This window comes from Zeus faber, assembly GCF_960531495.2.
Source record: "Zeus faber genome assembly, chromosome: 1".
NCBI lineage: Eukaryota > Metazoa > Chordata > Actinopteri > Zeiformes > Zeidae > Zeus > Zeus faber.
Window position 1 is genome coordinate 5,814,562 of NC_137193.1, and position 27,693 is coordinate 5,842,254.

The 27,693-nt window shown below is 46.7% G+C and overlaps 1 protein-coding gene across 1 annotated transcript; it reads left to right on the forward strand.

The window, feature by feature from the left end:
* Window positions 1-11,092: 11,092 nt before the first annotated feature.
* Window positions 11,093-20,065, forward strand: LOC307231461 (serine/threonine-protein kinase SBK2). The gene is made up of 5 exons (XM_080002178.1): window positions 11,093-11,281; window positions 16,938-17,082; window positions 17,249-17,451; window positions 17,548-17,709; window positions 17,857-20,065. Exons 1-5 carry the CDS (start codon window positions 11,276-11,278, stop codon window positions 18,481-18,483), a joined length of 1,143 nt encoding a protein of 380 aa, XP_079858304.1. The 5' UTR covers window positions 11,093-11,275; the 3' UTR covers window positions 18,484-20,065.
* The last annotated feature ends 7,628 nt before the right edge of the window (window positions 20,066-27,693 follow it).

The window sequence follows — 27,693 nt, forward strand, 5'->3', positions numbered from 1 at the left end:
ACTCGTAAGAGTTGTTTTGAAGGTGGCTTCACTGTTATGAAGATGAGGACTGAATAAATGAATGAATGAATGAATGAATGGATGGATGGAGGAATGGAGGAATGAGTGAATTAATTGAATAATATACAGTACATATTTTAATGTGCGTGGTGTGTGTATATACAATGCTAGTACGAGTGGTTTTGAATGTGGCTTTACTGCTATCGAGATACAGATGATGAGCTGATGAATGAATGAATGAAGGCATTAATGAATGAATGAATGAATGAATGAATGAATGAATGAATTAAACAATATACAGTATACTGTAGATAAAAATGTGTTTGGTGTCTGTGTATATGTGGTTTTACTGTTATTCAAATACAGATTATGAATGAATGAATGAATGAATGAATGAATGAATGAATGAGTGAATGAAGGAGTGAACAAACGCATGGATGGTATGCTTGGGCCGGCGAGGGTGTGATTGAGAAACAGAGTGTGTGTAAAGCGGCAGACAGCACCGTCATGGTGTTGCGTCGTCGGGGCTCCTGACAAATAGTTAGCTTCCCCTTGAGAAGACGGCGCGGACGGAAGGCACCCAGCGACGCCGGCGCGGAGCGGCGCTCGCTCCATTCACGACTTTGGGTTTTCCGCCTCCCGCCCGTCCAGCGCAGCCCAAGCCCTCTTCCGGGGGAGTTGCCCCGGGGCCCGGGGGCCGGGGGCGGAGGCGGCGCCTGGGGGTGCTCGGAAGGTCAGGGCTTCCATCTGAACTCAGGACATCTAGAGAGCGCGTAGCGAGCTGCTTTTTATTGTGTTTGCTTCCGTAGGTAAAGGTCTCCACTCGCTGCCGACACGCCCGGGAGCTACTTCTCATTAAAGTTCTCATTCTCCAAATTGGGACGCATACTAATCCGTGAATCACCATTTGTGCAGACCCTGCCAGTCCAAAAGATTCAAACTGAATCGCAGTTGCGGCTAAACATTGGGGTAGCGCGTTGCCGTGACACCTCTCTGACCCTTTCTCTTCCAGGAATGACATTTTTCGGTAAAGACATAGGTGAAATCGAAAGTTCCGTTCTAGGGGCCGACCGAATGACTCGGCGAGGGCTTCTGATTCAGCTGTATCTGGCACAAGCGAGTGTGTGTGTGCCTGCCTGCATGTGTGTGTAGTAGGATATGATGAAATGAGTGTTGTTGTTTTTTCAACTGAAATGACATCAGCGCTTGGCCGTTGATGACCCACGCAGCGCTTGCAAAGAGAGGCACGGTTCTGCATATGAGGCGGATTTGATCTGAGTCGTCTTGCTGCCGTAGCTGTTTACTGTGCCATGACAGGGGTTTTTGTCAGACGGGTGGAAATCTTTTTCCCGCATTTTCAGAGCAGCCAATCACAGGAGTTGATTATCTTTGAGTCAGAATCTGTTATTAGATGGCGCTGCACTTTTTCTTTCTGGCTTCACAGCTCAGTTTGAATCAAGATTCACTGGCCATTTCCTGATGATAGCTCACTTTATTTTTTCTGTCTTTTCTGTGTGTCTCTATATGGTAGGGTTTCGGTTCCTTGGGTTTTGTCCAAAGTGTCCATATTCTGTGATTGTCCTCGATCATGAGGGCTTAACCATGGACTTCGCCCATAAAAAGTCTCATTGCACTTGAATTGCACAACAGTGTTTGTGGCAAGTGTTTGTGGTTTGGGAAGAGGAAGAAGAAGAAGAGCGGAGCCATGTGAGAAAAAGGTCTGAGAACTAAGAAAAGAGCTGCACAGCAGTGGGTTGGGGTGCTGCTTCCATAACCCAAGACCATAACCCGAGAACATAACCCTAACACCATAACAGGAGACCATAAACTGAGATCATAACCAGAGATCATAACCTGAGACCATAACACTGAGACCATAACTAGAGACCATAACCCTAGACCGTAACCCCGAGACCATAACCCGAGAACATAACCCTAACACCATAACCCGAGGCCATAACCTGAGACCATAACCTGAGACCATAACTAGAGACCATAACCCTAAGACCATAACCCGAGACCATGACCCTGTGACCATAACCCGAGACCATAACCCTGAGACCATAAACCTGAGAGCATAACCCTAAGACCATAACCCGGAGACCATAACCCTGAGAGCATAGTCCTGACTCCAAATGTTTGTTTTGTTACTATTTTCCCTTTTCTGTAATGACAATAATAATAATAATAATAATAATAATAATAATAATAATAATAATAAACGGCTTAACAGGTCGCCAAAAACAATGCAGCGTGATTCAAACTTAGTTTTTAAAACTGATCAGGAGCTGCTTTACTTGAATTGAGTCAAGTGGTCAAGACAGTGGTTTCATCAAGGTAATCAATTTGGATAAAAATAATGAAAATAAAAAACAGGATAACAAAATTAAGAAGATTGTTTTATGACTAAATAAAACAGTTTTGTCCAAATTCTTCAGAATGGCTGACAGGAGACAAACTCCGGTCTTTGTTCATGTTGAACTGTGTGATCACCCACGAATTACGGTATGTCTGGAAAATCCATTCATGGCTTGGAGCCATGTCTAGGATACATTTGAATTTGAAAGCGTCAGGGAAAACCGTCCTTTGTTTTTATATCACGTTCTTTCATCATTAGAAGTACAGTTTAAACGTCTCGTGAGGGATCCTGGGCCCCTCGCTGCCAACATGGCTTCTCGAACCATGTTTTTTTCAATGTAAATCCGTTAGTCACCGGGAGCCTTGCAGCAGCTGCTGTCTCCCACGCCTCCACTGCCGGCCGAGAATCCAGGCCCCCCAGTGATGTCACAATACGCACATTAATCCGACCAATCTGGTTGGGGTTCCAGTCGCAGATTCCAAATTTGGCTCCCCCTCAAAACAGCTTCACAGAAATTCCTCAAATTCTTCCTCCGTGACCTCACACTCAATGGACCGTTGGCGTCTTTGTTGTCTCCAGGGTTTGGGAGTGAGCGAGTGAGTGAGGGGGCTTTCTTTTTTTGTCCGGTCGCCTGAACTTGGAGATGTTTTTTTTCGGACACGATTGTTTCCTTGGAAAGAGGCTAAAAAAAGACATATTGCTGATCTAAAAATGCATGGGAATTGAGAATAAGTTCTATTTTAGGGACATTTTGAACGAGAGGAATTTTGTGGTCTGATGACATTGAACGGTCCAAGAATATGTAAACACATTCCTCAAAGTGTCAGGACCTAAACTTGTCCAGATTCTAAATTTAAACGTTGTGTATAAATGTGACTTTTGGAGATCAGCATTGGAATGGTGATGACTTATTGAGTGAGAGGCCTATTGTGTTGTGGAGAGAATTATGGACCAAACTGGAGGAATATTAAATATTTATCTTCAATGTCTAGTCTTGTTTTTGGGGTATGATGGTATGCTGTATTCCATTCGTCCCAAACTGATCTTAACTGATTTGGCTACCTGTAGACGGGCTTTTCCAAAAATAATATTAACCAGATGAAGGAACTAGGCCTGAAAGGTTGCTTATCTCACTAACAAATATTTTAACCTCAATTCACAACTTGACAATCCGTGTTTTTTTGGACACCTTAACACACACCAAGGGTCCCCTTCGAGGTCGTACATCTTTTTTTCTTGGCCCGACTTTTAAGTTCAGGGAACATTTCTAAAAACGCAACTGCAACGTTGTTCATCTCCAGTCCAAACGTAGCCCTGGTTTACAAGAAAAAAGAATCAAGGACAACGTTCCTCGAGCAAGGCACTTGACGCCCAATGTGGCCGCCCGAGCAGCGGCTGGCAGGGCATGAGGAAGTCATTGCCTCATCCTGACTCTACCCTGTGCCCTGGAGAGATCGTCCCCGACGGAAAACCAAAAACCTCTGCTGCGAGGAGGTCCCTAGAGGTCCCCGAAGGACCCCGCGTTGGGAAACTCTCTTGTCCGCAGAGCTTCCCGCGTGCGGCTCGTGTCCCGATTCCACGAGTGGTTAAGATTAAGGGGCTTTCAGGCTTTCATCAGGTTGGAACAGAATCATCCGACCTCATCCAAACCCTTTTTTCGATTTCAAAAGTTAATACAAAGAAAGGCACTAACTATTCAAAGCCATTTAGACATCTGTACCATCTCAGGCTGTCGGTGGCTTTGGCTTTTTTTTTTGGTTTCTGATGATATAAATAACTTTATTCAACTTCAACCACTGACTGTTTTTTTTTCTGCTTTTGTTTTCTTTTATCGACAGTGTCTCCCGCCTTCGGCCCATATTTCCTCCAAATGCTGCTGCTGGCCCAGCTCTGCATCCATTCGGCGTCTCGGCCGACCCGCCGCCCCCCAAACTGCGCCCACTTGGATGAGATGGTCCAGCAGATGAAACATCTGAGGCAACACTCCAGAAACCTGTCATATTTTGTAAGATTTGGGTTTATATTATTTAATAGCAGTGTGCAGACAATAAGCAGTCATAGTCTTTCATCGTTATTTGATCATTGAGGATTCAAACCTCAAATCTGACCTTGTGCCTATATCCTCTTCCGTTCTGACGCAGGGTGACCTCAGCTTCGCAGGCCATGTGGAGCGCAGGCTGCAGCATCTTCCTAAAATAGAATACACCGCCGCCCATCTCTTCACACTGAAGGTGCGTTTCCCCCCACAACTCAAAACAAACCCAAGAAGATTTGTCCACTGAGTTATCTCACAGCAACTGTATTCTTATCACCTGGGTTTTGGACATTTCTGAGGAGACTTTCATCGACCCATTTCCTCTCTCTCCCTCTCCACAGTTGAATGAATCTCTCTCCCAGGTGTATTTGGGCCTGCAGGTCTTCAAAGCGCACGTGGACTGGTTGAAAAGAGCCCAAGACGACGACAGCCTGCCCTCCGAGATGGCAGGGGACGCTAGCCACCGTCTGGGGCTGCTCTCTACCCAAGCCGCCGCCGCTCTTCAGCAGGTAGGAGGGCTCTCCCCAAATCCATCAAGTCGACTCAGGTTCCCGTCCACAGGTCCAAGCCCCGTCGAGAGTGGCACGAGCTTCGAAACGCCTGAGAGAAATCCGCGGCGTCCCTGCCAGTCTCGAGGGCTCCCTGAGGAAAACACTTTGGTTTCATTTGTAAAGGAGGGGAACTTAGTGTGGGAAACGGGAAAACATCAAGTTCACCAGACATATCAGTGTGAAGACCTGAAATATTTATCTCAAAGGGAAGTTTTATGATAACCCGTTAGAATGTTTCCAGGCGGAAGAACACATCCCGCCATGATGCACCTCACGGCCTCCAGGTTGTTCGAAGGGCTTCTCTGACCACTGTGCGTCCTTGACTGTTTGTAGAGCTCCTCGCAAGCTCTTCCATTCCGCTCAGTCAGGCCGCCGTCCCAACCCCCTGGTCTTCCTTTGTCTTACAGATGGGCGCGGACACTCCCCGCGGTCCCTCCCCCTCGCTCCCGCCCGTGGAGTCCACCTTCGACATGGGCATGTACTCCGCCGAGATCAGCACGCAGCTCAAACTCTTCTGCGACTGGTGGAGCAGAGTCCTCCTCCAACTGAAGTCACAGTGTCCGGCTCACAGTCCACAATAGCAGCTTCTCAAGGAGTGTTGGGCACGTTGACCGCCCGCACGCCCCGCCCCGGTTCACCTTCTGGACCTTTTTCCTGGACTTTTGAACGGGCTCCTGGAGCCGTGTCCCGTAGCGTAGCTCTCCTGACCGGGTTCTTTTGCCCCCAACCAGATCCGTTTTCTTCCAGCAAAGACGTTGTGTCCAGTGAGACAGCTGTCTGGGATGTTTCCTAAGGAAACCTGTAGAAAACAGGCCTTAACCACTGAAGGTGAATAACTTGTGCCAAATATTCCCGCCATCCATTGTTGTTGAAATTTGAAATGAAGAGTAGCGCCCTACACAGACGGGTCGAAAAAAGTCTAATTTGAAACACTTGCTTTTGGGTTAAGAAATGGCCACCGGACGTAGTGCACTCCATCACGTGCTGGTGTGGGGAGTTACTGGTGAAGACTAGACGAACGACTTCCAACAAACCACTGATGTCTTCCCATGGAAGCACTGTTTCACTTGTTTAACTTTAATTTGCGTGAGACTTGTGGAAGAACTCACTTTCCAGTGTTTACGTTGCCCTTCATCACTGTGACCTTTGCTCTTGTCAGGAACACGTTGAATTCTATTTTCCTTTGTTTCACATGTTTAAGGAATCTTAGCGGTGCCTATTTGAATGTGCCTGTAATTCTGCTCACGATAGGAGTAATGAGCAACATTTTTGGACGGTTGTTTTTTTTTTATTTACTGTTCTATTTTTGTACTGTTGTTATTTAACAGATGTTGCCTTATTGTTATTTATGAGCCTTTTTTAATGTAATTTTATATCTCATTGATCAGTTATAGATGCAGGCATCTCACTTCTTCTACCGATGTGTGATAATTTATATTTGTATTTATTATTATTTTTTTAATTGTTATTGTTGGTATTACTATTATTATTATTATTATTATTATTATTATTATTATTCCTAATAATTATTGTTATTATTTTTGTTATTATTGTTATTGTTATTATCATATTGTTATTATTATTATTATTATTATTATTAATATAATAATAATAATAATTATTATTATTATTATTATTATTATTATTATTATTGTTAATAATTATTGTTATTATTATTGTTATTATTAATTTGATTTTTATTGTTATTATTTTTATTTTCTTCTTCTTCTTCTTCTTCTTCTTATTTTTATTTATAATAGTTCATACAATATCACTTTCATTTAATAAAACAAAAATGATCTATTCTTTAATGTTGATCTGGCTGCATTTATTTGAGTTTTCGTCATCTGAAACTGTTAGAACATTTGTTTAGTTTTGTTATTGTGCAGATACCAATCAGTCAGTCACATGCTTTTCTATTATAATGAGACATTCTTCATTGCTAGCTCTGTTAGTTCATCATTAACTAGAGTAATAGTATGCTAAAGGAGAAGGGAACATTCCACTATGTCGCTCCTCTGTTTGTCAAAAGTTGGTTGAAAGGGGGAAAATACACCAAAAAAACTAAACTAAATATAAATAAAATCTGTTAATAAAGAAAACTTCTTCAGTGAGATTTTAAGCCCTTATAGAACAATGACCCTCAGTGAACTTCATCTAACTATACACAGGTCATTTATATATGTATATGCATAATGCATAACTTTGACGCTTTTTATGGATTCGCCAAGTCATTGCGGCTCCATGAATGAGAGACGGAAGAGTCAGAGTTGGGAATGGGACTTGCTCGCCATCCGGGAGTCACAACCTCGGCTTGGGGCGCGTGCGTTGCTCACGACAGGCAACCCCCCGGGGGCCCTTTTTGCAGTTGCATATCCGGTGACTCACGACCCCCTGAGTCGTTCAAAACATTTTCTTTTGACGAATCGTTTGCATTCCTTGCATCACTATGAGGGAGACAGTGTGGACGTCACCGCGCGTGGTGAGCAATGCATACCGCTGTGCCACGCCCTACAAGTGACCTCTGCCACACACTGTGCAGACATCTCCCGTCTTGACTGCGGCTGCTGCTGCTGCTGCTGCTGCATCTGCCGCTGCATCTGCTGCTGCTGCTGCTGCTGCTGCTGCTGCTGCTGCTGCATCTGCTGCTGCTGCTGCTGCATCTGCTTCTGCTGCATCTGCTGCTGCTGAATCTGCTGCTGCTGCATCTGCTGCTGCTGCTGCTGCTGCTGCATCTGCTGCATCTGCTGCAGCTGCATCTGCTGCATCTGCTGCTGCTGCTGCTGCATCTGCTGCTGCTGCTGCTGCTGCTGCTGCTGCTGCTGCTGCTGCATCTGCTGCTGCTGCTGCTGCTGCTGCTGCTGCTGCTGCTGCTGCAGCTGCTGCATCTGCTGCTGCTGCCGCTCTCCTGGTTCCAGCATTCAACCATCCCTCCCATTACTCCGTCTTCCCGTCTGCACTCGGATCGGATTCGGGCCCCGAGCACTCTCCTTACAGTGCGGGGCCGCCCATCCCACCGCCCCTCCGTCATCATGTTCCGGACTCGCCCGTCCGCCCTCGCTGCTCCTGCGCGGTCTCCAGGTGTCGCAGCCGTCTTCGGAAAGGGCCCGCCCGAGGTGGAGGAGCCTCCCATGTGAGCAGCAGCTGAACATGGGTCAGTTTGTTGAGTTCTTTATTCTGTTCATTCACTGAATCACGTTTGAGGAATCACTTTGTTTCGTCGGTTAATGCCTTATTCACTTAGATATTGTGTCTTTGTACCTATTGTGCACGATCGCCGGGTGCGCCGCACTGACATTTCACTGCACATATGTGTGGACAGGTGTAGATGTATGTGACAAAAAAAGCTCCTGAGTCACGAAAAGGCCTTCAGACAACACCTGGAGCCTGCCCGGCCCCCGCCGTGCCGTCTAACATACATACATTATTACATTACATTATTACATTACATTATTACATTATTACATTATACATACAACATTACATTTCACTGCATATATGTATGGAAGTATGTATATGTATGTGACAAATAAAAAATCTTGAATCTTGAATCTTGAATACTGCCAAGGCGCGAGACGCCGTCTCTTTCCAGCGCCGCCGGTTCCCCGCAGAACGTTCGGCCGGGACTGTGACGTGCCGCCCGTTCGATAGCGGCGTCGTCGCCCGTCTCACGGTTCCCCCGGCGCGGTGCCCGGCCGAGAGGGCCCCCGCGTGCCCAACGCCGGAATTTCCCCTGGAGGCCCCCCCCGAAGGTTAGCGGCAGATCAGCACGGACGTCGACCTCGACAAAAAGGTCCTTGTCCGGAAACCGCGGGGGGACTTTCCAGGCCCGACCAGCAGAGTCACACCGGGGCACGAAGCTCAGATTGGGAATTTTCGGAGGAGGTCTTTCGCTTCTTTGGAATAATCTTTCTCCTCTGACAAAGGCGGGCGGACGTCACTGCTCTGCTCTTACACTTTGGGTAAATTTCCACAAAACACACACACGCACACGCACACGCACACGCACACACATACACACACACACACATACACACACACACACACACACACACATGTGATATTACACCGTGATGTCACTGAACTGAAATGACACAGACACTTGCATAACTCAGAGAGAGAGAGAGAGAGAGAGAGAGAGAGAGGGAGGGAGGCTGACATGACACAGCAGTTGTGTCAGCGATCCCTCCCAGAGGGATAAGGTTTCAGATTGTTTTCCCCCGAAAGAAAGAAAAAGGGAAGCGCAGAATGAGGAAATGAGGAAACGGAGGAGATGTGAGAGAGTGAGGGACAGGGAAAGTGAAGAAAGTGGAGAAGGAGGAGGAAGAGAGGGAGGGAAAGAAAGAAAGAGAGAAATTGATGAAAAACGAAATAAAAGGAAGGAAATGTAACAACACACATAAGTGGAGGAGAAGAGCTGTCTATCTGTCTATCTATCTATCTGTTTGTCTGTCTGTCTATCTATCTATCTATCTGTTTGTCTGTCTGTCTATCTATCTATCTATCTATCTGTTTGTCTGTCTGTCTATCTATCTGTCTATCTGTCTGTCTGTCTATCTATCTATCTATCTATCTATGTTTGTCTGTCTGTCTATCTATCTGTCTATCTGTCTGTCTATCTATCTATCTATCTATCTTTCTGTCTGTCTGTCTGTCTATCTATCAACAGTTGAAGAATCTGCTGACGGTGTTGTTTGGCGGCAGGCACCGTGTGCGTGGGCAGAGCCTGCCGCTCTCGCCGTCCATGCTTGCCCAGGCGTCCGTCCCTGATGTGGAGCTCCAGGGAGGGTGCGCTCCTCCCCTTCAGCCCACGCCGCTTCAGAATCCATATATTTATTATTCTGTCCCTAAGCCTTTTTTCCTGTCGTCCTCCGCCGGTACTTTTCTCCTGGGCCCAGTATTGGCTGCGCTGTGTTATTATCGGTCTGCTTTTTAGAGCGGGAACTTTCTTTTATCGCTCGGGTTTCTCAGCTCAGCTCAAAATTGTAGTTATATCTTCCTCGTCCTTGGGCCTTTGAATACACCGAGGATATACCACGTTTCACACACAAGGATGTCATGGCTCTCTAGCTATAGCGGTACAACCACAACCACGTCTCCAGGACAAACAACCTGCAGGTTCAATAAGCAGCTTCAATATGACCCCAACCTCTCTGGCGGCACGTAGACAAAACAAGAACCACCAGCTCACTTCCTGCTTCTCACGGCGGGCGACAGGCGCTCGCTCTCTCTTCACGGCGGTGTCCACGGCAAAACTTCTTATGTCCTGAATCGGTTTTCTATGTGTGCAGACCTGTGAACGTGTTTTGTTGGTCTTTACCCTGTTTTGGTTCGAAAAAAATATTGTGTTTTTTTATTATTTTCTTCGTCTTTTTTTTAAATTTTTTTTTATTTTTTATTTCATTTTATTAGTACCTCTTCTCCACTGCATTAGTCATTTGTTTGGAAAGCCAAATTGATTGGGGTCTTACCCGTGTCATCAGGGAAAAAAAAAGCAGACTCCCCCCGCAAATTGAAATGAAACAGGCAAAACGCTTACTTTGATCTGCGGGGGGGCTGGCCGCCCCAACGTGTTTCCTGCCTTTTGCTCTTTTTCCAATCCTGTTTGTGACGCCAATCTGTGGTGGCAAAATCCCCCTGGAGAAAGGGTTCTTCCATTTAAGATAATTTATTATAAAAAGATCTGAGTTTGTCTCTGCAGAGGACAAGACCTTTAATAATATCTAGCTGTGGAGTGTCCGTGGCTGAATAATCCAACAAGTAATCTGATTAAATAGAACTGTTTACCAGAGCGACCTGTCTCTTGGGAGGGGCACTGAGCGATAGTCATAGCAAAAAACATATGTTGCTCTAAGTTCTGTAACCTTTCCATGACACTATCTACCTATCTATCTATCCGTCCGTCCGTCCGTCCGTCCGTCTTCTGCCTGCCTATCCATCTGTCTGTCTGTCTGTCTGTCTGTCCGTCCATCTATCCATCCATCCACTGGGAGGCGCCTGTCTCACTTGATTCCTCATCCAGCAGGTTCCATACTGAATCCCAGTGGGAGGGAAGGAGGGGAGGGGGGAAGGAAGAAGGGAGGAGGGGAGGAGGTGAAGGGAGGATGAGGTTCGGATAAAAGATGGAGTGAGGGAGGGCGGGCGGTGTGGAGAGAGCGCTGCCGCAGCATAGTGGGACTTGCAGGGAACGTGGGAAGTTTCATCGAACAGTGCATCACCTGCCTGAGGCAGGACCCTGGACTGCTGGACCCCTGGACCCCTGGACTGCTGGACCCTGGGACCGCTGGACCCCGTGATCCTTGGAGCTCAGACTGCAAATCCACGTCCAAAATGACAGTAAGTCATACAACACCAGATTGAGAGGTTATGTGAGAGAAAAAAATGATAAAATAATAACAACAATAATAATAATAATACAATTGATAGTAGTAATAATAATAATAATAATAATAATAACACAATTGATAGTAATAATAATAATAAAATTGATAGTAATAATAATAATAAAAAAATAATAATAAAAAAATAATAATAATAATTGCATTTATAATATGTAATTATTATTTTTTATAGCTCATTTCAAAACAAGTGTGGGAAAAGTTCAATTCACATAAAAACCTAAACAATGGGACTAAGACACAAATCAGTACATAACTTGTGCGCATGTGTTATGTTTTTTCTTTCACATGTTAAAAGGGAATAAAAAAAACTTGCAAATACAATACTTCATCGTCTCTTACAGAAAAAAAACGTTACTATAACTATTAACCATGAAAGAAAAAAATAGGCAGAGGTAAGAGTTTATTCCTCTTGGAAATTGATGTAAAATAATGTCCCTTTTTTCAAAACAAGACATTTGACGGTTATTTCAGATGGGGAGGAAACACCCGGCGGGCTGTGTGGTGTTGACTGGTGGGTCATCATAGGTCCGCGGGCCAGAGGTTTGCCCACCCCTGCAGTAGGGCTTCATATCGCTATTCGATGCTTTTAAATTTATGACGTCGACCAAACTGCATCTAAAAATCCTGTGACGTTGGGTTTGTTCAGCAGCAGTTCAAGGGTTGCACACCAGGAGTGAATATAAAGGGATATTTGGAAAAACTAGGCTGATGTTTTATTTTAAAGCCGTTTATGATCTTTAACTCATTTCGGATATCGGTGGTGATCCTCAGAGACGAGGTTTCAGTCTCAGTATCAGTAATGGTGACGATACCGAAAGTGTCGCAGTGGCAGTGGGAGGTCATTGAAACCAAAATCAGCTCAAACCACAAGTGCCTAAAACAGAAATCAAATCAATCACAATTTCCGTGACAAATAATGTGTCTGATATCAGTCTTATCTGAACTATGTATGCACTGGTGTTACTTGTGTAAGCATGCAGATTATCCTGCCATTCAAAACTGCAGCCATGTCCAAGGCTCAATGTGCCTCGCTGTCTTTCTCAATTCGATTCTCAAGTCTAGGGTGTGTGGAAAATAGAAAAGTACAATAAGTGAAGATAAACTAAAACACAGACAGAAATATGTACTTGAAAATACATTTCAATAAATACAAATAAAATAAATAAAATAATAATCAAATTATGTTAAAAAATAACCTAAAATAAAACTTTTTTTTTCTAGTAAATATATTTTTATACATAAATATATTTAATATATATAATAAAATGATAATACAATAATAATATATCATAAAAAAAATGATATATATGGAGAAATAAAGAAATACATTTCCTTGGAGTGCATCTCTCTCTCTTTGTCTGTCTCTCTATTGTTTTCGAACACACACTCCCTGACACACGAACATCCCATAACTGTAGGTCAGGACAGCCGCTCTCTTACATAAGCGGAGGTGAAGCTGTCTGCTTTATGCTCCATTTACACGCCTCTAAGCCCCGCCCACTCCAAGCCTCCAGTTGTGTCACTGACTGCAGGGTAACGTATAGGTAACTCTTAGGAGTCATGTACGAGGTTATTTGTGTCGCCCTCCGCCAGGGCCACAGTGTCCAAGGGCTCCAATCCCGCAGGCAGCAATGCCCAGGGTCTGGGGTTCGATTCCTTGTGCAACCGCCGGGGTTAAGGGTTCCATTACTACGTGGCGTAGGCCACCTATGCAGGGAATGCAGGGACTTAAGTAAGGGCGCTTGAATAGGCTTCCACCGAGCGGCAGCGGATGCCGCTCTATATATACGATGTTCCTTTCTGCACGCAATGCATCTGACGAGAAGGACAAGAAGCAACATGATGGATTAAAGTCTCGTCTTCCACTGTTCAGTCTATAGGAGGAGGGTAGAGAAAGACGGCTGCAGATCGGAAACCATGCTTTTTCGACTTGCCTGTTGTCGTCGAAACGTGTTTCATTTCCATTGCACTCCGTAGCCATCAAACATAACTTCGCCTTTCTAGATTTTACACTTATGATTGTTCTGTGTTCACTTTAAAGGCAGCTTGAGATTATTGATAGAGCCCCTCTGGCATTTGGGCAAATGCCAGAGGGGCCGCCCTACTTTGGGCCGACCCGGCCCAAGCAGACTGCGCGGTCCCTTGGCATGTCGGCCGGGCCCATAACATGTACCGGTATTATACTATTACATTTCACTGCATATATGTGTGAAAGTATGTATATGTATGTGACGAATAAACCTCTTGAATCTTGAATCTCGAATCTAAGGTAATAGTGCGAGCGCTGATACGCTGTCACCTTTGAAGCATTACCAAAACTTCAACCAGTGCACTCAGTCGTATATACACCACTGAAGTCACTTAGGATTTACAGTCACGGTAAACTGACAATTTGCGTCGTGACTCAAATTAAACCATTAAATCAATTGAAGAATTTTGAAAAGCTGAGTTGCATGAGTAGTTATTTTGTTTGCACGCTCACATCACAACATGCAGACATACGAGTGAATCGCCTCCAAATGCATCCCGGGTAAAACGTGCACAACGGCAACTCAACAGCTGCGGGAAAAGAAAACATCTGCGCGTCATCATCAACATAACGGCTCTCCACCGTCACCGTCCCGACCTCCCAGCGCCCGTTCCCCAAACCAAAGCGGATTAAAAACCGCCTGAGGAGCACGGCGGGACAGGAGGGACTGAGCGGATTGGTCGTGTTGCCGGTGGAAAACAACCGGACAGAGAAATTGGAAGTAGGGCGCGTTGTGGGTGACGTCACGGAGCGCCGGGCTCCCCGCCCGCCCTTCAAACAGCGCTGGGCACTTGATGAACTGATTGGACGCCGTGGCAGTTTTTCTAAACATTCTAGCTGTTGATCATTGACGGCAGCTCTGTCTACCTGACCCTAATGTCGAAGCAGGTCCCGAGATGACACGATCGATGCGTCAGTGGTGCTGCGCGTGTGTGTGCGCGCGCCGTCGCGCACATGTGTGTTCCGTGCAGGCGTCGTAGTGTTATTTTTGAGGGAAGCCTTCCTTCACACAAATGAAGACCTTTCCGCATACAGATTGATGCAGAAAAGGCAGAAATCGGTGGGTAACGACTCGACAGAAAGCAGCCAATGAAGAGTGTTGACGTTCACAAGTTCCTGGGCAGCGGCCCGCCTCCGACCCCACTCTTAATACTCAAACGGGAACCTACGCCACTGCTGACGTGCCGATGGGCGAAGTGCTGATTGCATCCGGTAGCTGATTCCCTGCGAAGGTTCCCTCAGGATGGCCGGCGCTCGACGCTGCTCTTCTATCTGGGCGGTCGCCATCTCAAGCATTTCATGTTAACATTTGAGTGGGGTTGGTGTTGGGTTTGAAAATAGGGCCCCTCTGTTGCAAATGCCAGGGCCGTTTTGTGATCCCAGTCGGTCGCTACGGGTGGCGTGGCTGCGACGACCGTGTTAATGCCTGAAAATTTGAATTGAAACCCCGGCCAGTTTGCTGGCAGTCTGAACAAAGCCTCGAAGAGCTTAGCGGCAGATCTGAGGCACAGTGATGTCCCCTAATGAACCAGGCTACTTTGGTCTTTGTCTGGACGGGACCGCCGACCCCACCCCCAGCCACCCGGCCCCCGTCCCCCGCCCCCAACCCGATGGGACCCCCGGACCTAATGGTCAGCTGTTTTGGAAAAAGAAACACTCCAGCCTTTGCAGATAAATCACAATGGAGATCTTATTTAGGCTGTGTGGGTACGTGCCCCCGGTCCACCTCCTCAAGGATTTCATGAGGCTATTAACAGATATGTTTATACCCTGGGAGTGGTGTTGCCAACATCGCCATGACGACAGCCATCACCACGAGATCCCTTCCAAAGGCTGTTCTGCAAGCCCCCCCTTCCCGTTGACCTCTGTGCCTATTTTGTATTATTAGAAGGAAGCAACTTGATTTGCTGAGGTTGCAGTTGTGAGGAGATGTCCAACAAACCGACATGATCTGATCATCTGTGTCACATTTTGACGCCTGTGCAAACTATCAAACTAACTTCTATCGTCTTACGACTTAATATCAGAACATGTAAACATTAAATAATTTGAACTGTGGATTCCATCATCAGTTCCCTCGGGGTAAGAGGTTGAGCAGAGTAGTGGTAGAGTAGAAATAGAGGTAGAGTACAGTAGAATAGAGGTAGAATAAGGAAGGTGGAGGAGAGTAAAGGGAGGTAGAGTAGATGTACATTAGAGTAGAGGTCGAGTAGAGAAGTGGTTAGGGCAAGTTGGGTTAGTTAGTGGGGTTAGTAGATGTAGAGCAGAGGTAGAGTAACCGTAGAGGTAGAGGTGGAGTAGAGTAGCACAACATTACACTACTGTTTGAAGTGAATCTGTTCTTTTTAGATCTTCAGAGTGACAGATTGATTAAGAAGAGTAGAGGTAGAATAGAAGTAGAGGTAGGGTACAGTAGAGTAGAGGTAGGTAGGGTAGCGGTATAGTAGAGGCTGGTTGAGTTGACAGGTTAGAATAGAGGAAGAGTCGAGGTAGAAGTACAGAGGTAGAGTAGCGGTAGAATAGGGAAGGTAGAGTAGAGTAGATGTCTATTAGAGCAGAGATTGTAGAGAAGAGGTAGAGTAGGGAGGTAGAGTAGAGTAAAGAGAGCTAGAGTAACGGTAGACTAGAGGTAGAGTAGGGGAGGTAGAGCAGAGAGGAGGTTAGGGTCGGCTGGGTTAGTAGAGAGAGAAGAGGGAGAGTGGAGGTAGAGTACCAGTAGAGGTAGAGTAACAGTAGATGAAGAGAAACAGTAGAGGTAGAGGAAGAGTAACAGAGAAACAGTAGAGGTAGAGTAACAGTGGAGGTAGAGTAACAGTAGAAGTAGATTAACAGTAGAGTTAGAGTAACAGTAGAGGTAGAGGTAGAGTAACAGTAGAAGTAGAGTAACAGTAGAGGTAGAGGTAGAGTAACAGTAGAGGTAGAGTAACAGTAGAGGTAGAGTAACGGTAGAGGTAGTGTAACGGTAGAGGTAGAGTAACAGTAGAGGTAGAGTAACAGAAGAGGTAGAGGTAGAGTAACAGTAGAGGTAGAGTAAGAGTAGAGGTAGAGGTACAGTAACAGAAAAGGTAGAGGTAGAGTAACAGTAGAGGTAGAGTAACAGAAGAGGTAGAGGTAGAGTAACAGTAGAGGTAGAGTAACAGTAGAGGTAGAGGTACAGTAACAGAAGAGGTAGAGGTAGAGTAACAGTAGAGGTAGAGTAACAGTAGAGGTAGAGGTAGAGTAACAGTAGAGGTAGAGTAACAGAAGAGGTAGAGGTAGAGTAACAGTAGAGGTAGAGTAACAGTAGAGGTAGAGTAACAGAAGAGGTAGAGTAACAGTAGAGGTAGAGGTAGAGTAACAGTAGAGGTAGAGCAGAGCTGGAGTAGAGCAGCACAACATAACACTTCCTTTGGAAGTGAATCTGTTCTCTTCAGATCTTCAGTGACCCCTCCGGCCTGATCAACCTGTCGGGGGTTATTTTGCGATAATGACCGTCTGGCCGTGCGTTATATTTTGTATAGAAAGAGTTAGATGTGTGTGTGTGTGTGTGTGTGTGTGTGTGTGTGTGTGTGTGCGTGCGCAGGCTGCCACGAGGCTCCTGGACGAGATGTGCCATCTGACGGCTCAGTCCCTGACGCCGCTGGACACCACGGAGCACTTCCAGGTGCTCAAGCTCCTGGGCGAAGGCTCGTATGGACACGTGATGCTGGCCGTCCACAGGCAGAGAGGTGAGGGTTTCCACGTTGGACTTGTCCAATCAGTGATCCCAACAACACACAACAGCCTCCGGGTGCCGGGGACGTTGTCAGGTCAAGGCACCGTCAGCGCTCACAGCCTCCGCCGCCTCTCAGGAGGCTCAGCTCCAATGCGCTGTTCCCCCTCCCACCCTCCCAGGAACGCCCATGGCTCTGAAGTTCTTTCCACGCGAGTCCACCTCCCTGCTCTCCTTCCTGAGGGAGTACAACCTCTCGCTGTCGTTCTGCACCCACCCGTCGCTGACCAAAGCCCTGGGCATCGCCTACTCCACCCCCGCCCATTACGTCTTCGCCCAGCAGGCCAGCCTCTTCGGGGACCTCTACGACGTCATTGTGCCGGAGGTAGTGTTATCACCTGCCACATCGTAAGGTTGCGTCATGATGTCCTCCAGGCGGTCTCTTCTTTAACGTCTCTGCCCCTACCTCCCCCCCCCGCAGGTTGGTGTGGAGGAGGACTGTGTGCAGAGGGTGGTGTCTCAGTTGTGTGGAGCTCTGTCGCACCTCCACTCTCTGGGCTTTGTGCACAGAGATCTCAAACCGGAGAACGTCTTCCTCTGCGACGCCGCCTGCCGCTGGGTCAAGCTGGGAGACTTCGGCATGGTCAGCACACCCACACACACACACACACACACACACACACACACACACACACACACACACACACACACACACACACACACACACACACACACTCACAGTGTCTGATATAGTGTCCTTTAACCTCGGTCCCTTTTGCTACCCCTCCAGGTGAAAGCCGTGGGCACCCGGGTCCCAGAGGTTTGGTACAGCTCCCCCTACTGCACCCCTGAAGCGGAGATCGCCAGAGTCGACAGAAGGAGCCAATCGGATGAGGAGGACTCAGAGGAGAGGCGGGCCCCCAAGAAGGTCTGGGCGCTGGTGGATCCCAGCACCGACTGCTGGGCGCTGGGCATCCTCACCTACGCCTTGCTCACGGGCAGCCTGCCCTGGGCAGAAACCGCCTCCGACGCTCGCTCGTACCGAAAGTACCGCGAGTGGTTCGACGGCACCGGCGCACCCGACGAAGGGCCGGACGCGTGGGGGGGCGGAGCCCGGGGGGAGAGGGATCCCGAGGACGAGGCGCCGAGTTCGGGGACGGAAGCGGGAGACGAGGCCCCCCGGGGCCCCGTGGCGCCCCAGTTCACCTGCTTCACGCCGCTGGCCTGCTCCCTCTTCCTGGCGCTGCTGCACCCCAAGCCCAAGCTCCGCGGGAGGCCTGAGGACGCTCTGGCCTTCTTGGGAGGAGACTGGGTGAGGGAGAAGGAGCGAACACGCCTGGAGGAGGAGAGGAAGAAGAGCAGGGGGAAGGGGGCCATCGACAACGTGAAAGAGACGGAGGGGAGAGGAGAGCGGTGAGGCGGGAGCTATGGACTACTGGGACTTCACTGCCTTGCTCCAAGGCAGAGGGAGGAAAAACTCCACCCGATGCAGATACATGATAGTCTGTAAACTGATCTCCGCTGCTGCCGTACTTTCTAGCAAGATGTTAATACAAACATGGCCTCAGCACTCGTCCAAGTTGGTAGCAGCCGGCGTGGCACTTTGTAAATGCTTCAAAATGGACTTCTAGGAATCTGTATTCAGTCGTTTGCACTTCATGATCAATAACATCGTTTGCCGTGCGCTCTTGTGGTTTTACATCACACAGGCATATAAAAAAAATATATACACGTTTTGCACTATTTGATTCCACCGCTGATGTAAACATGTCAGCTGTGATTATATGTAAATAAAATGTCACAGAGATGCATAACGTGGTGTATAAGTACACTGGAGCTTGGAGACGGGTGGTGGTGATCGTTCACACTCTGGAGCAAACAGATCAGATTCTCTGCAGCTGAAGAGGCGCGGTCGTTTGTCGACTGACGGATGAACTTCCAAATACTGACACCCAACAGGCAGCGCGCGCGCACGCACACGCTTCTTGGAGAGCTCCCTCTGACATATTTTGTGTTTTTAAAAATAGACCATGGGTTAAATTTAGGAGACAGCCTTCTACAACTGTGACCTCAGTGGACGGCCAGCACACTGGAGGCACCCAGTGTGTTTACAAACACTCCGTACACGCATCAAGATCGATATTGGGGTTCAGGGTGATACTGCGTTCGCGGTGTTTACATGCATTTTGGAACAATGCGATGACTGAAAGGGCCGCTCCCACGGCGAGCGGCGGCAGCGGGATACCGACAGGAAGTGCTTGCTCCACCGTCCGGGGCAAAACCTCCGTCGCCACCCTCTCCAGCGTGTCCCCATCTCATCCAAATTTCTCTCCCGATTTATCTCCCTCATCCAACTCCACATAAAAACACCCTCCCTTTCCCACCAAAAGCGTGCGCGCTAACCGCCGGTTGCCACAGTGACCGTTGCTCATTCGCTCAAACGACTCTGCTGCAGTTTGGCTTCGCCCCCACGCGTGGGAGCGTCAACGCATCTTTGCATGAAACATGAAAAGAACATCCGTCAGTCCGTCAGCCCATCTATGTGTATGTATGTCTGCCTGTACGTCCTTCGATTATCTCCGCAGCCGTTCGTCCAACCTGCGTCACACAGGGGACCCACGGGCGTGCAGTCCCGAATTTGCTGCAATTTGGACGCGCGACACTTGTGGCGTGAGCAAACTTTCAACAAACGGCGAACGGCGAGCCACTCTGCGCCGCTGGGCTGCTTTGTGACATCGTAGTCCAACTCCACAGAGCGGGGCGATTTGTGACATCGTAACCCGAGCTGCGACGCGAGCCGAGCGCCGGGCGACGCTGTGGCCTCCGGTGATCCTGCTGGAGTGCTGATTATGCCGATTTTCACATTTGCCGCTTTTTTCTTATTGCAAAGTCTTGTTGAGCGGTGCCATCTGGAGGAGCTGGCGGGACACAGGACTGAGCCGCTGGCATTTTGTTCAACGGTGACAGTAAAAACGTCTTCGCGAGCCTTACATTTTGAACGAGCGCGTCCGAGTTTAATATGTCTTGTGTCAATTATTGACTCAAACCACACAGCGTTCAAACACGAGGGAGATCCATGTAGGAAACATATTTCAACAAAGCTTGTAGAGTATATTTATTTTTAATAAAATGGTAATAGATAAAATGATGAAACGTATGAATGGTTCTATCAACTAAGGAATTTCCTTTTTTTTTGTTGTTTTTTTTATAAACAAAAAGTACACAAAAAGCAGCAAACTAAACGCTGACTGACCACCACTTCTCTGGTCACAATTTAAAAAAAAAAGCAGATGAAAGATTTGGATAAAATATATAATAATATATATTGTGAATAAACTGATTGTTGAGTGTGAGTCTAGCAGAGTTATACACATTAGTAGTAGTACATTATACAAGTTCAAGTTCAAGAGATTATTTGTCACATACATACACATACGGTCGTACTTATATGCAGTGAAATGTCGCGACACCCGGTGATTACGCACAATAAGCTGTTAAAATACTAAAAATACTAAAATGTGCGAGAGAAAATACTCATAAAAGTATAATAACAGAAAATAAAACTCCTTCAGGCGAGATACACAGGAGTGATGTCACTCAATGAGGAATCTGTGAGCTGCCGCAGGAGAGAGAGCTGAGGACCCCTGGTGGACAGGTGAGCAACTGCAGCTGGATCAGGCTGAATTAGGGATGGACAATTTTGCCCTTCACTCCCGGAATAAAACACATGAATGTTTCCCCGGAATGATTTCAAAGTTTTAATTGCTAATATTCTTAACAGGGTGATTCCATTTTTTTTTTTTTTTTTTACCGTGTCGCGGTAGCGTTTTGCAGAATCCGGTGGGTGCAACCGATACATTTGGGAGTTAGAAACGGAGAGGTCAGAGGTCATGCAGAGGGGCGTGGCCGCGCGGTGCACACGGTGAACAACGTTCCCTACGGACCCTGCGGATGTTGAAATGGGGACCGCCGACGCGGTTTGTGCTTTTCCGAGTTCCCACGGGCACGCAGCATCACTTCCTGCCGCCTCCCTCCCCGATACGAACCGGGAGCGCTATTGGATCCATGGGGGGGCGGGGGGGCCCCCGAAGGGAAAGGAGACCGGTGCTGTAGTGAAGGTCCCAACTCGTTCTGAACTGCCCCCGACCCATGAAAATGGCTCGGCAGAAGCATTTCCTCCTGAAGGTCAGATCGGATGCCGACACCGGGACGGGCGTATCGGTGGCGGGTGCCAAGTTGGAGCCGGTTCAAATTCCATAACACGCCGGTCCAGTTATGTAATGCCCACGAGCGGCGGGAGTCACGACGGCGGTTACCGGCGTCGGTTGACCTACCAGCCCGTGCACGCCGTCTCGGGTTTTGTCGTCCCAAAAGTGCCGGGCCCCGGAGCCGAGGCGGCGGCAGCGCTCCGGGAGAAAGAGAGAGAGAGGCAGAGAGAGAGAGAGAGAGAGAGAGAGAGAGAGAGAGAGAGAGAGAGAGAGAGAGAGAGAGAGAGAGAGAGAGAGAGAGATACTCTATTCACCCCGGAGGAAAAACGGCAGCGAACATCAGGAAGAGGCAATCACGAGGAGAAGACAATAGAAATCAAACGTAAAAACAGACACATTGAATATAGAAAAAATAAACGCTGAAATTGGCAACAACAACAACAACAACAAAAAAAAATGTCACCGTGAAATTGAGCAAATTTGCCAGCGCACAGTAAGGCTGGAGGTGAGGTGACATTTGCCAACAGAACGGGCTGAATTTAACCTAGAGATGCACAAAAGCAACAAAAACAAACCGAGCAATAAAGAGTCAGGCTGAGAAATAAGCCCCGGACCAGCAGGGAACAATAACAAACCGTCAACATCGACGACGTGACGACAAACTTTATGAAATAAAAATAAAGCTGAGAAATGAAATCAACAGGAAATATAACGAGGAGTAAACACGAGGATAAAAACAGGTGACATGGGCGGGGAACACCACGTTTGTTTCCATGGCGACCGTAATGCGGATGATACGCAAACTGTATCGGCTGTGCATCTCTGCTGAGGCCGAGAAGGAACATAAGGAAAAGCCCAATAGTTCCCCTTTAAGAAAGTGACCCGAGCAGCATTCATTCAGGTCCTTCCCAGCCCAGAAAATGCCCAACAGCACAACAGCACAACAGCACAACAGCACAACAGCCCAACAGCACAACAGCACAACAGCCGACCCAGGTGTTCATTCCAGGTCGACTGGACGACTGCGATGCCCACTTCACCGGCCTTCTCAGAAAGTCCACTGAGAAAGATATTCCCGTTATTCAGAAAACCTTCTCTTTTTTTTTTAACTCTGCTCCCAAACTACGGAACAAGCCGCCAAAGAATATTTGGGGCAGGCAGACTCTGCAGGCGCTTTCAAGCCCTTTCTTTTCAGCTCAGCCTTCAGCTCGTCTTCTCCGTCGTTTTTTTTTTTTTTTTTTTAAACAATTTATTTTATTTTTTTTTATCATTTTTAACGTTTGAAAAGTTTGCAGCTGGGAAAGAAGAAGGAGAGTTTACAAAAGTCGGGGGTGAGATAGAAAAAAAAAAAAACCAGGATGTCATTCATGGCCGACGGGGGAAGAAAGCCAGGGTGAATGTCAAGGTGCGTGTGTGTCACAGTGATGAGGAAGCAGAACAAGTCGCAGGGCGGCAAAATCCCAGACTCATGTTATTCTTCCTCTTTGCAAATGCATTTCATTTCGCTGGCTTGGCTTTTGTCGTCACTATCTGGCGGCTCTCTTGTAATGTCAGGCTCTTTGAGAGACGTGTTGCGTGTGCAAGGTGCGAGGAAAACGAATGTTATTCTTACGGTGGTTTCAAGACTCAAGATTCAAGAGGTTTATTCGTCACATACATATACATACTTTCATACATATACATACTTTCATACATATACATACTTTCATACATATACATACTTTCATACATATACATACTTTCATACATATATGCAGTGAAATGAAAAGCAACGCACCCGGTGATAACACACAATATGTCCTTGGAAAAAATTTATTTCTAATAGACCAACTACCTGACTCCTATAACGTAATACAGTAAGTTGAATACTTATAGAATAAAATAAAAATATATAGAATAAAATAAAATACAATAAAATTAAATAAAATAAAATAGAATAGATAGAGGGAATATGCTTATGTATATGGAATAGGCAATTATGTATATACAGATATGTGCATTAAAGTGGCATGTGAATTATCCGTTCGGATCTTGAGTATTATTTTTCTCCTGGGCATTTTTCTGGCTGAAGGTGTCCGGCGCACAGCAACGGCCGAACCCACGGACACGATTCGGGGCGGTTGAGACATTTCGTGGTCCAAGTTTGATCCACGTCAACCTATATTTGGAGCGGGAGTCAGTGAAAAACCGTTGCCAGTCGACCGGAGGGAGCCGAACGCTGGCATAGCGGGGGCGGGCTGCGGCGGTGGAGCCGGCTGCGTTATGACATCGTCATCCAATTTGTATTATACTGTATGTGCAGGGTGTGGCTCTGTGGGGGCTCTCGCATGGGGCGGGGTGGGCTGCGGTCTATACTCCATTGGTGTGTATTGGTTGCTTCGCCCAGAGAGGGAGCCAAGGGAACCCCAAAAATTGTAGATGGTGTTGGTAGGAAGTAATGCTGCGTTCCACGGGAACCCGGGAAAATGTTATTTGGCTGAATAGGAAGAGTTTCATGGGAACCTCGGAAAACTGTAATTTGTCACTAACGCCACTAACCTGGACCCTGTGTATTGCTACCTGCAGCAATATTTATAATATTTTTAATATTATTTTTATTATTATTATACTTATTATTAGTAGTAGTAGTAGTAGTAGTAGTAGTAGTAGTAGTATTAATTAGTATTAATCAAATTCACATTCCGGCTGTTGTGAAATCTGTACAATTCTCATGAAGTTATATTTACGGGCTCTTGTTGTTGTAAAGTGATCTTGAGCCGACGGTCGGACGCGGCGGACGCTCCCTGGGGTCCACCCAGACTCCCTCTGGCCTTTGACCCCGTCCGCAACCTGACGCCTGCTGTGAAAACAGCTTGTCCAAACGCCCCCTAAATCAGCCCAGCGCAAGGCGCCCCCAGTCGGCGGCTGCGTGGAAAGGTTCCCCCGACTTGGTGGCGAAGCCTCCAGTGACTTTTATTCGTCAAAAGGATAAAAAAAATAAAAAATAAAAGACAAAGTAGGACGAATGAAGTCGAGCGTGGCAGAATATTCAAGATGAGGACATTTTCTTGTAAAACCACATCAATCTCCTTAATTAGCTCGTTTTGGGGAAGACAGGCTGAATATTGTATCAGTGTGTGTGTGTGTGTGTATGATATGTGTGTACATGTGTGTGTGCATGTGTGTGTGCATGTGTGTGTACACGTGTGTGTGCACCACCTGCTGTCAGATCTCCCTTCTGTCTATAAGCTATTTCCAATCCCGTCTCCTCTCGAGTATCGGTGTGTGTCAGCGAGATGTGTGTGTTTGTGTGTGTGCGTGTGTGTGCGCGTGTGTGCGTGTGTGTGTGTGTGTGCATGCGTGTCAGGGAGAAATAGGTGAATTTGTAAATCCATCAGTCGTTGCAAGTGGTTAGTAAAGGGGGCATTTGGACGGTGGACGAAAAACAAAACTAAAGAAAATGAGGAAATACTCCAGTTTTTTGGGGGGGAAATGTCACAGTAGTTATACTTCATAAGAGTGTCCAAATTGTCCAAAACCATTGAAAACGAAGGTCTCAGTTGTATTATTTTATTTTGACTGGCCATAAAGATGCAAGATGTACCACTCAAATAATTCAGCTTTTGAGATGCTTGAAGGTGTATTTCCCTAATTTCACAGGAACTAGGCTAGCTGATCCCATCCACAGCCATGCACTGAGCTAACACAGTTAGCATGCAGGACCAGGATAGAACTTTAAAGCTGTCCTCTCTGGGCTCAGTTTTGCTTTTTTTTTTTTTTTTTTTTTTTACACAAAATCTCAAAGTGTGTTTCTGCTTCAAACTGGAGGTTCTGTAGGTTCAAGAATGGATTGGCCATGGTTGCTATATTCCGCTTAGTCACAAGTGGCTCCAATAAAACATCAAATGTCAAGGATTCCAAAGCGAGGCGGATCAGGACGTACCTGTATTTGGCCAACAGGGACTTATCTGATGAAAGCAGCGACGCCCACTCGCTGTGAAATAAAACCACTTCTTCATACCTGTGCTATCCCTTTTTGTGATTGAGTGTCTCTTGAATGAGTCAGTGATTTATTAAGACAACGCCCGACATCAAATGTTGTTGTTTGTTGTTGGCCTTATTCGCTGGTGGCGTAACGTGCAGCCACGGCCCCAGCGCTCGGTGATTACGCACAATTAGACAATTTTGTAAAAATACAAAAAATACTAAAATGTGTGCAACCGACAGAAGACGCCCACGCAGGCAGCCGCAAGGCACCACAAAAGCGAGCCTGGGTTCTATAATTCTACAATAGTATTAGTTGTCTGTGTTGTATTAAATATAAATTTTAATCCTCCTAAATTAAACTTAGGTATCCTGTTATAGATGGTTAAGTTTAGCTATCATGTTAAAGACCAGGGCTAAGCCTACTTTTAGGCATGGGCTTGGTGTGGGATTTAGGGATTCCACAATTGTCTCCAAGTTGAGACTAAGTTAAGTCTTAAGTTTATGCTTAAGTCCACTTGATTATCAATTGAAAGACTCGGCTCACGTCAGGTGACACTGAGTCGATTATCAACCTTGGGCCATACGATTTTCTTAAAATGGCATTTCCTCTGAGCAGGCTCGCCCAAGAGCACCAAAGTTCTTTAACCATCACATTATCCCATTACCCTTTCCTGCCAGCGCAGAGATTGTGAAGCCTGGTTTTGGGCTAAACGTCGACGCACGCTCCTCTCCAGACGCTGGTACATGAGGTTCCAGCGCCTGGTGTTTGGATGAAGTTACAGGCGGATCGCAGAACCCGGATCACATAGAAACGGGCCAATTTGTTTCGTCAGGCGTCGATGTGCTGCGCTCCCTGTCGCGCTAAGATTAGAGTCGATTACCTCAGTGTTCTGTGGGGTGGGGTGGGCTGGGCTGGGCTGGGGGGCTCTGTCTGCCTGTCTCGCTCTAAAACTGGATCAAACTCCCGCTGGGATCCGGCCCCGATACTTCATACTGGAACCCTAAACCCTCCTTCACGTCCCTCTTGGATTGGCAGGTTTCCACTCCTCAATATCAAACGGACTTTTAGTTATAGAGGAGAAATGAACTGATATTCAGCTTATCATAGAGGCGAGAAACTGGGCGGATATTCAGCGTCCAGTTTCTCGCCTCAAGTTTTCATCCCCAACGGATTTCGCCGGACATCTTCTGAGAAATAAGAGATCGTACGTTCAAGCCGTCCACCATTGTTATACTACAGCTGAGTTCAGTTCATGTTTCATTCGCATAAAGTTGCGAACTTCAGCTCAACTTATTTTGTCGCTGTGCTCGCCCTCCTGCTGTCGCTCGATGTGGCTGTGACTCACGTCCTGTCACCTTTGTCGCCGTCCTTGTGTGAACAACAGTGGATTGACGGGGGTGTGCACTGCTGTAATATTTGATGTTGAGGAGATGTGATTGCAACTTTTGGTCATTGTTTTTATTTCATTTTGAGTTTCTTTTTCATCTGAAATATTTTGTTATGACAGAATTATTTTGGAAATATTTTCAAATTACATTTTTTGTAATTTTTTGTAATGTGTTTTTATTTTTAATTTCCATTTTGTCAGTTGCTCATTTTGTTACGAGCTTTTGTTATCAATCTTTAAAAATAACTCGGCTTGTTTTACCTTCAAGAAATGACCGGCTTTGCAAGTAATAAACAATTTGCCCTATCCTATTCTGCCATCACGTTTTATATAAAATGACTTACGAGAATGTCGAAAAACCAACTTTTCACAACTCTAAAACGTACTTAACCAACATTTGAAAAGGGTTAATTTGTTTTACCGAAATGATTTCTAAATAAAAATATTTGATATATACACAACGGTATGATTTTGAATCCGACACCTTCAGCCCTCCGATGGCGGGCCAACAGTGCGGACATAACGGATGGAAGTGACACCTTCTCTGGACCTGGAGGCGGATGACGAGGTGAGGCTGCGTGCGGATCGCTTCCATCATGTCCAACGTGTCCAATTTCACCGCAGTGCACAAATGGATGCCATGTAGCTCCACATGACTTTACCATCACGATGATAAAGTGCTGCGCTGTTTCGGAGGATTTGGTGCTCTGATACTGTTCCAGGGCTAGTGGCGTGACCCATGTCCAGACAGACAGACACACACACACACAATTACAGTTAGTTCTATTAATTGTATTCTTTCTTTTTCTTTCGGCTGCTCCCGTTAGTAGTCGCCACAGTGGATCATCCGCCTCCAACACCTTCTGTTCTGCGCATCTTCCTCCCTTACACCAACCGCCTGCATGTCCTCCCTCACCACATCCATAAAGCTTCTCTTTGGCTTCCTCTTTTCCTCTTGCCTGGCAGCTCCATCATCAGCCTCCTTCTCCCAACGTAACTCTCATCTCTCCTACACACTTTTCCACCAAACTGTCCAACCTGAGCTGTCCCTCTAAAGTACTCATT

Coding starts and splice junctions, on each gene's coding strand:
- LOC307231461 (XM_080002178.1), top strand. Junction 17,083..17,248: donor GGCCGTCCACAGGCAGAGAG/GTGAGGGTTTCC, acceptor CCACCCTCCCAG/GAACGCCCATGGCTCTGAAG. Junction 17,710..17,856: donor AGCTGGGAGACTTCGGCATG/GTCAGCACACCC, acceptor CTACCCCTCCAG/GTGAAAGCCGTGGGCACCCG.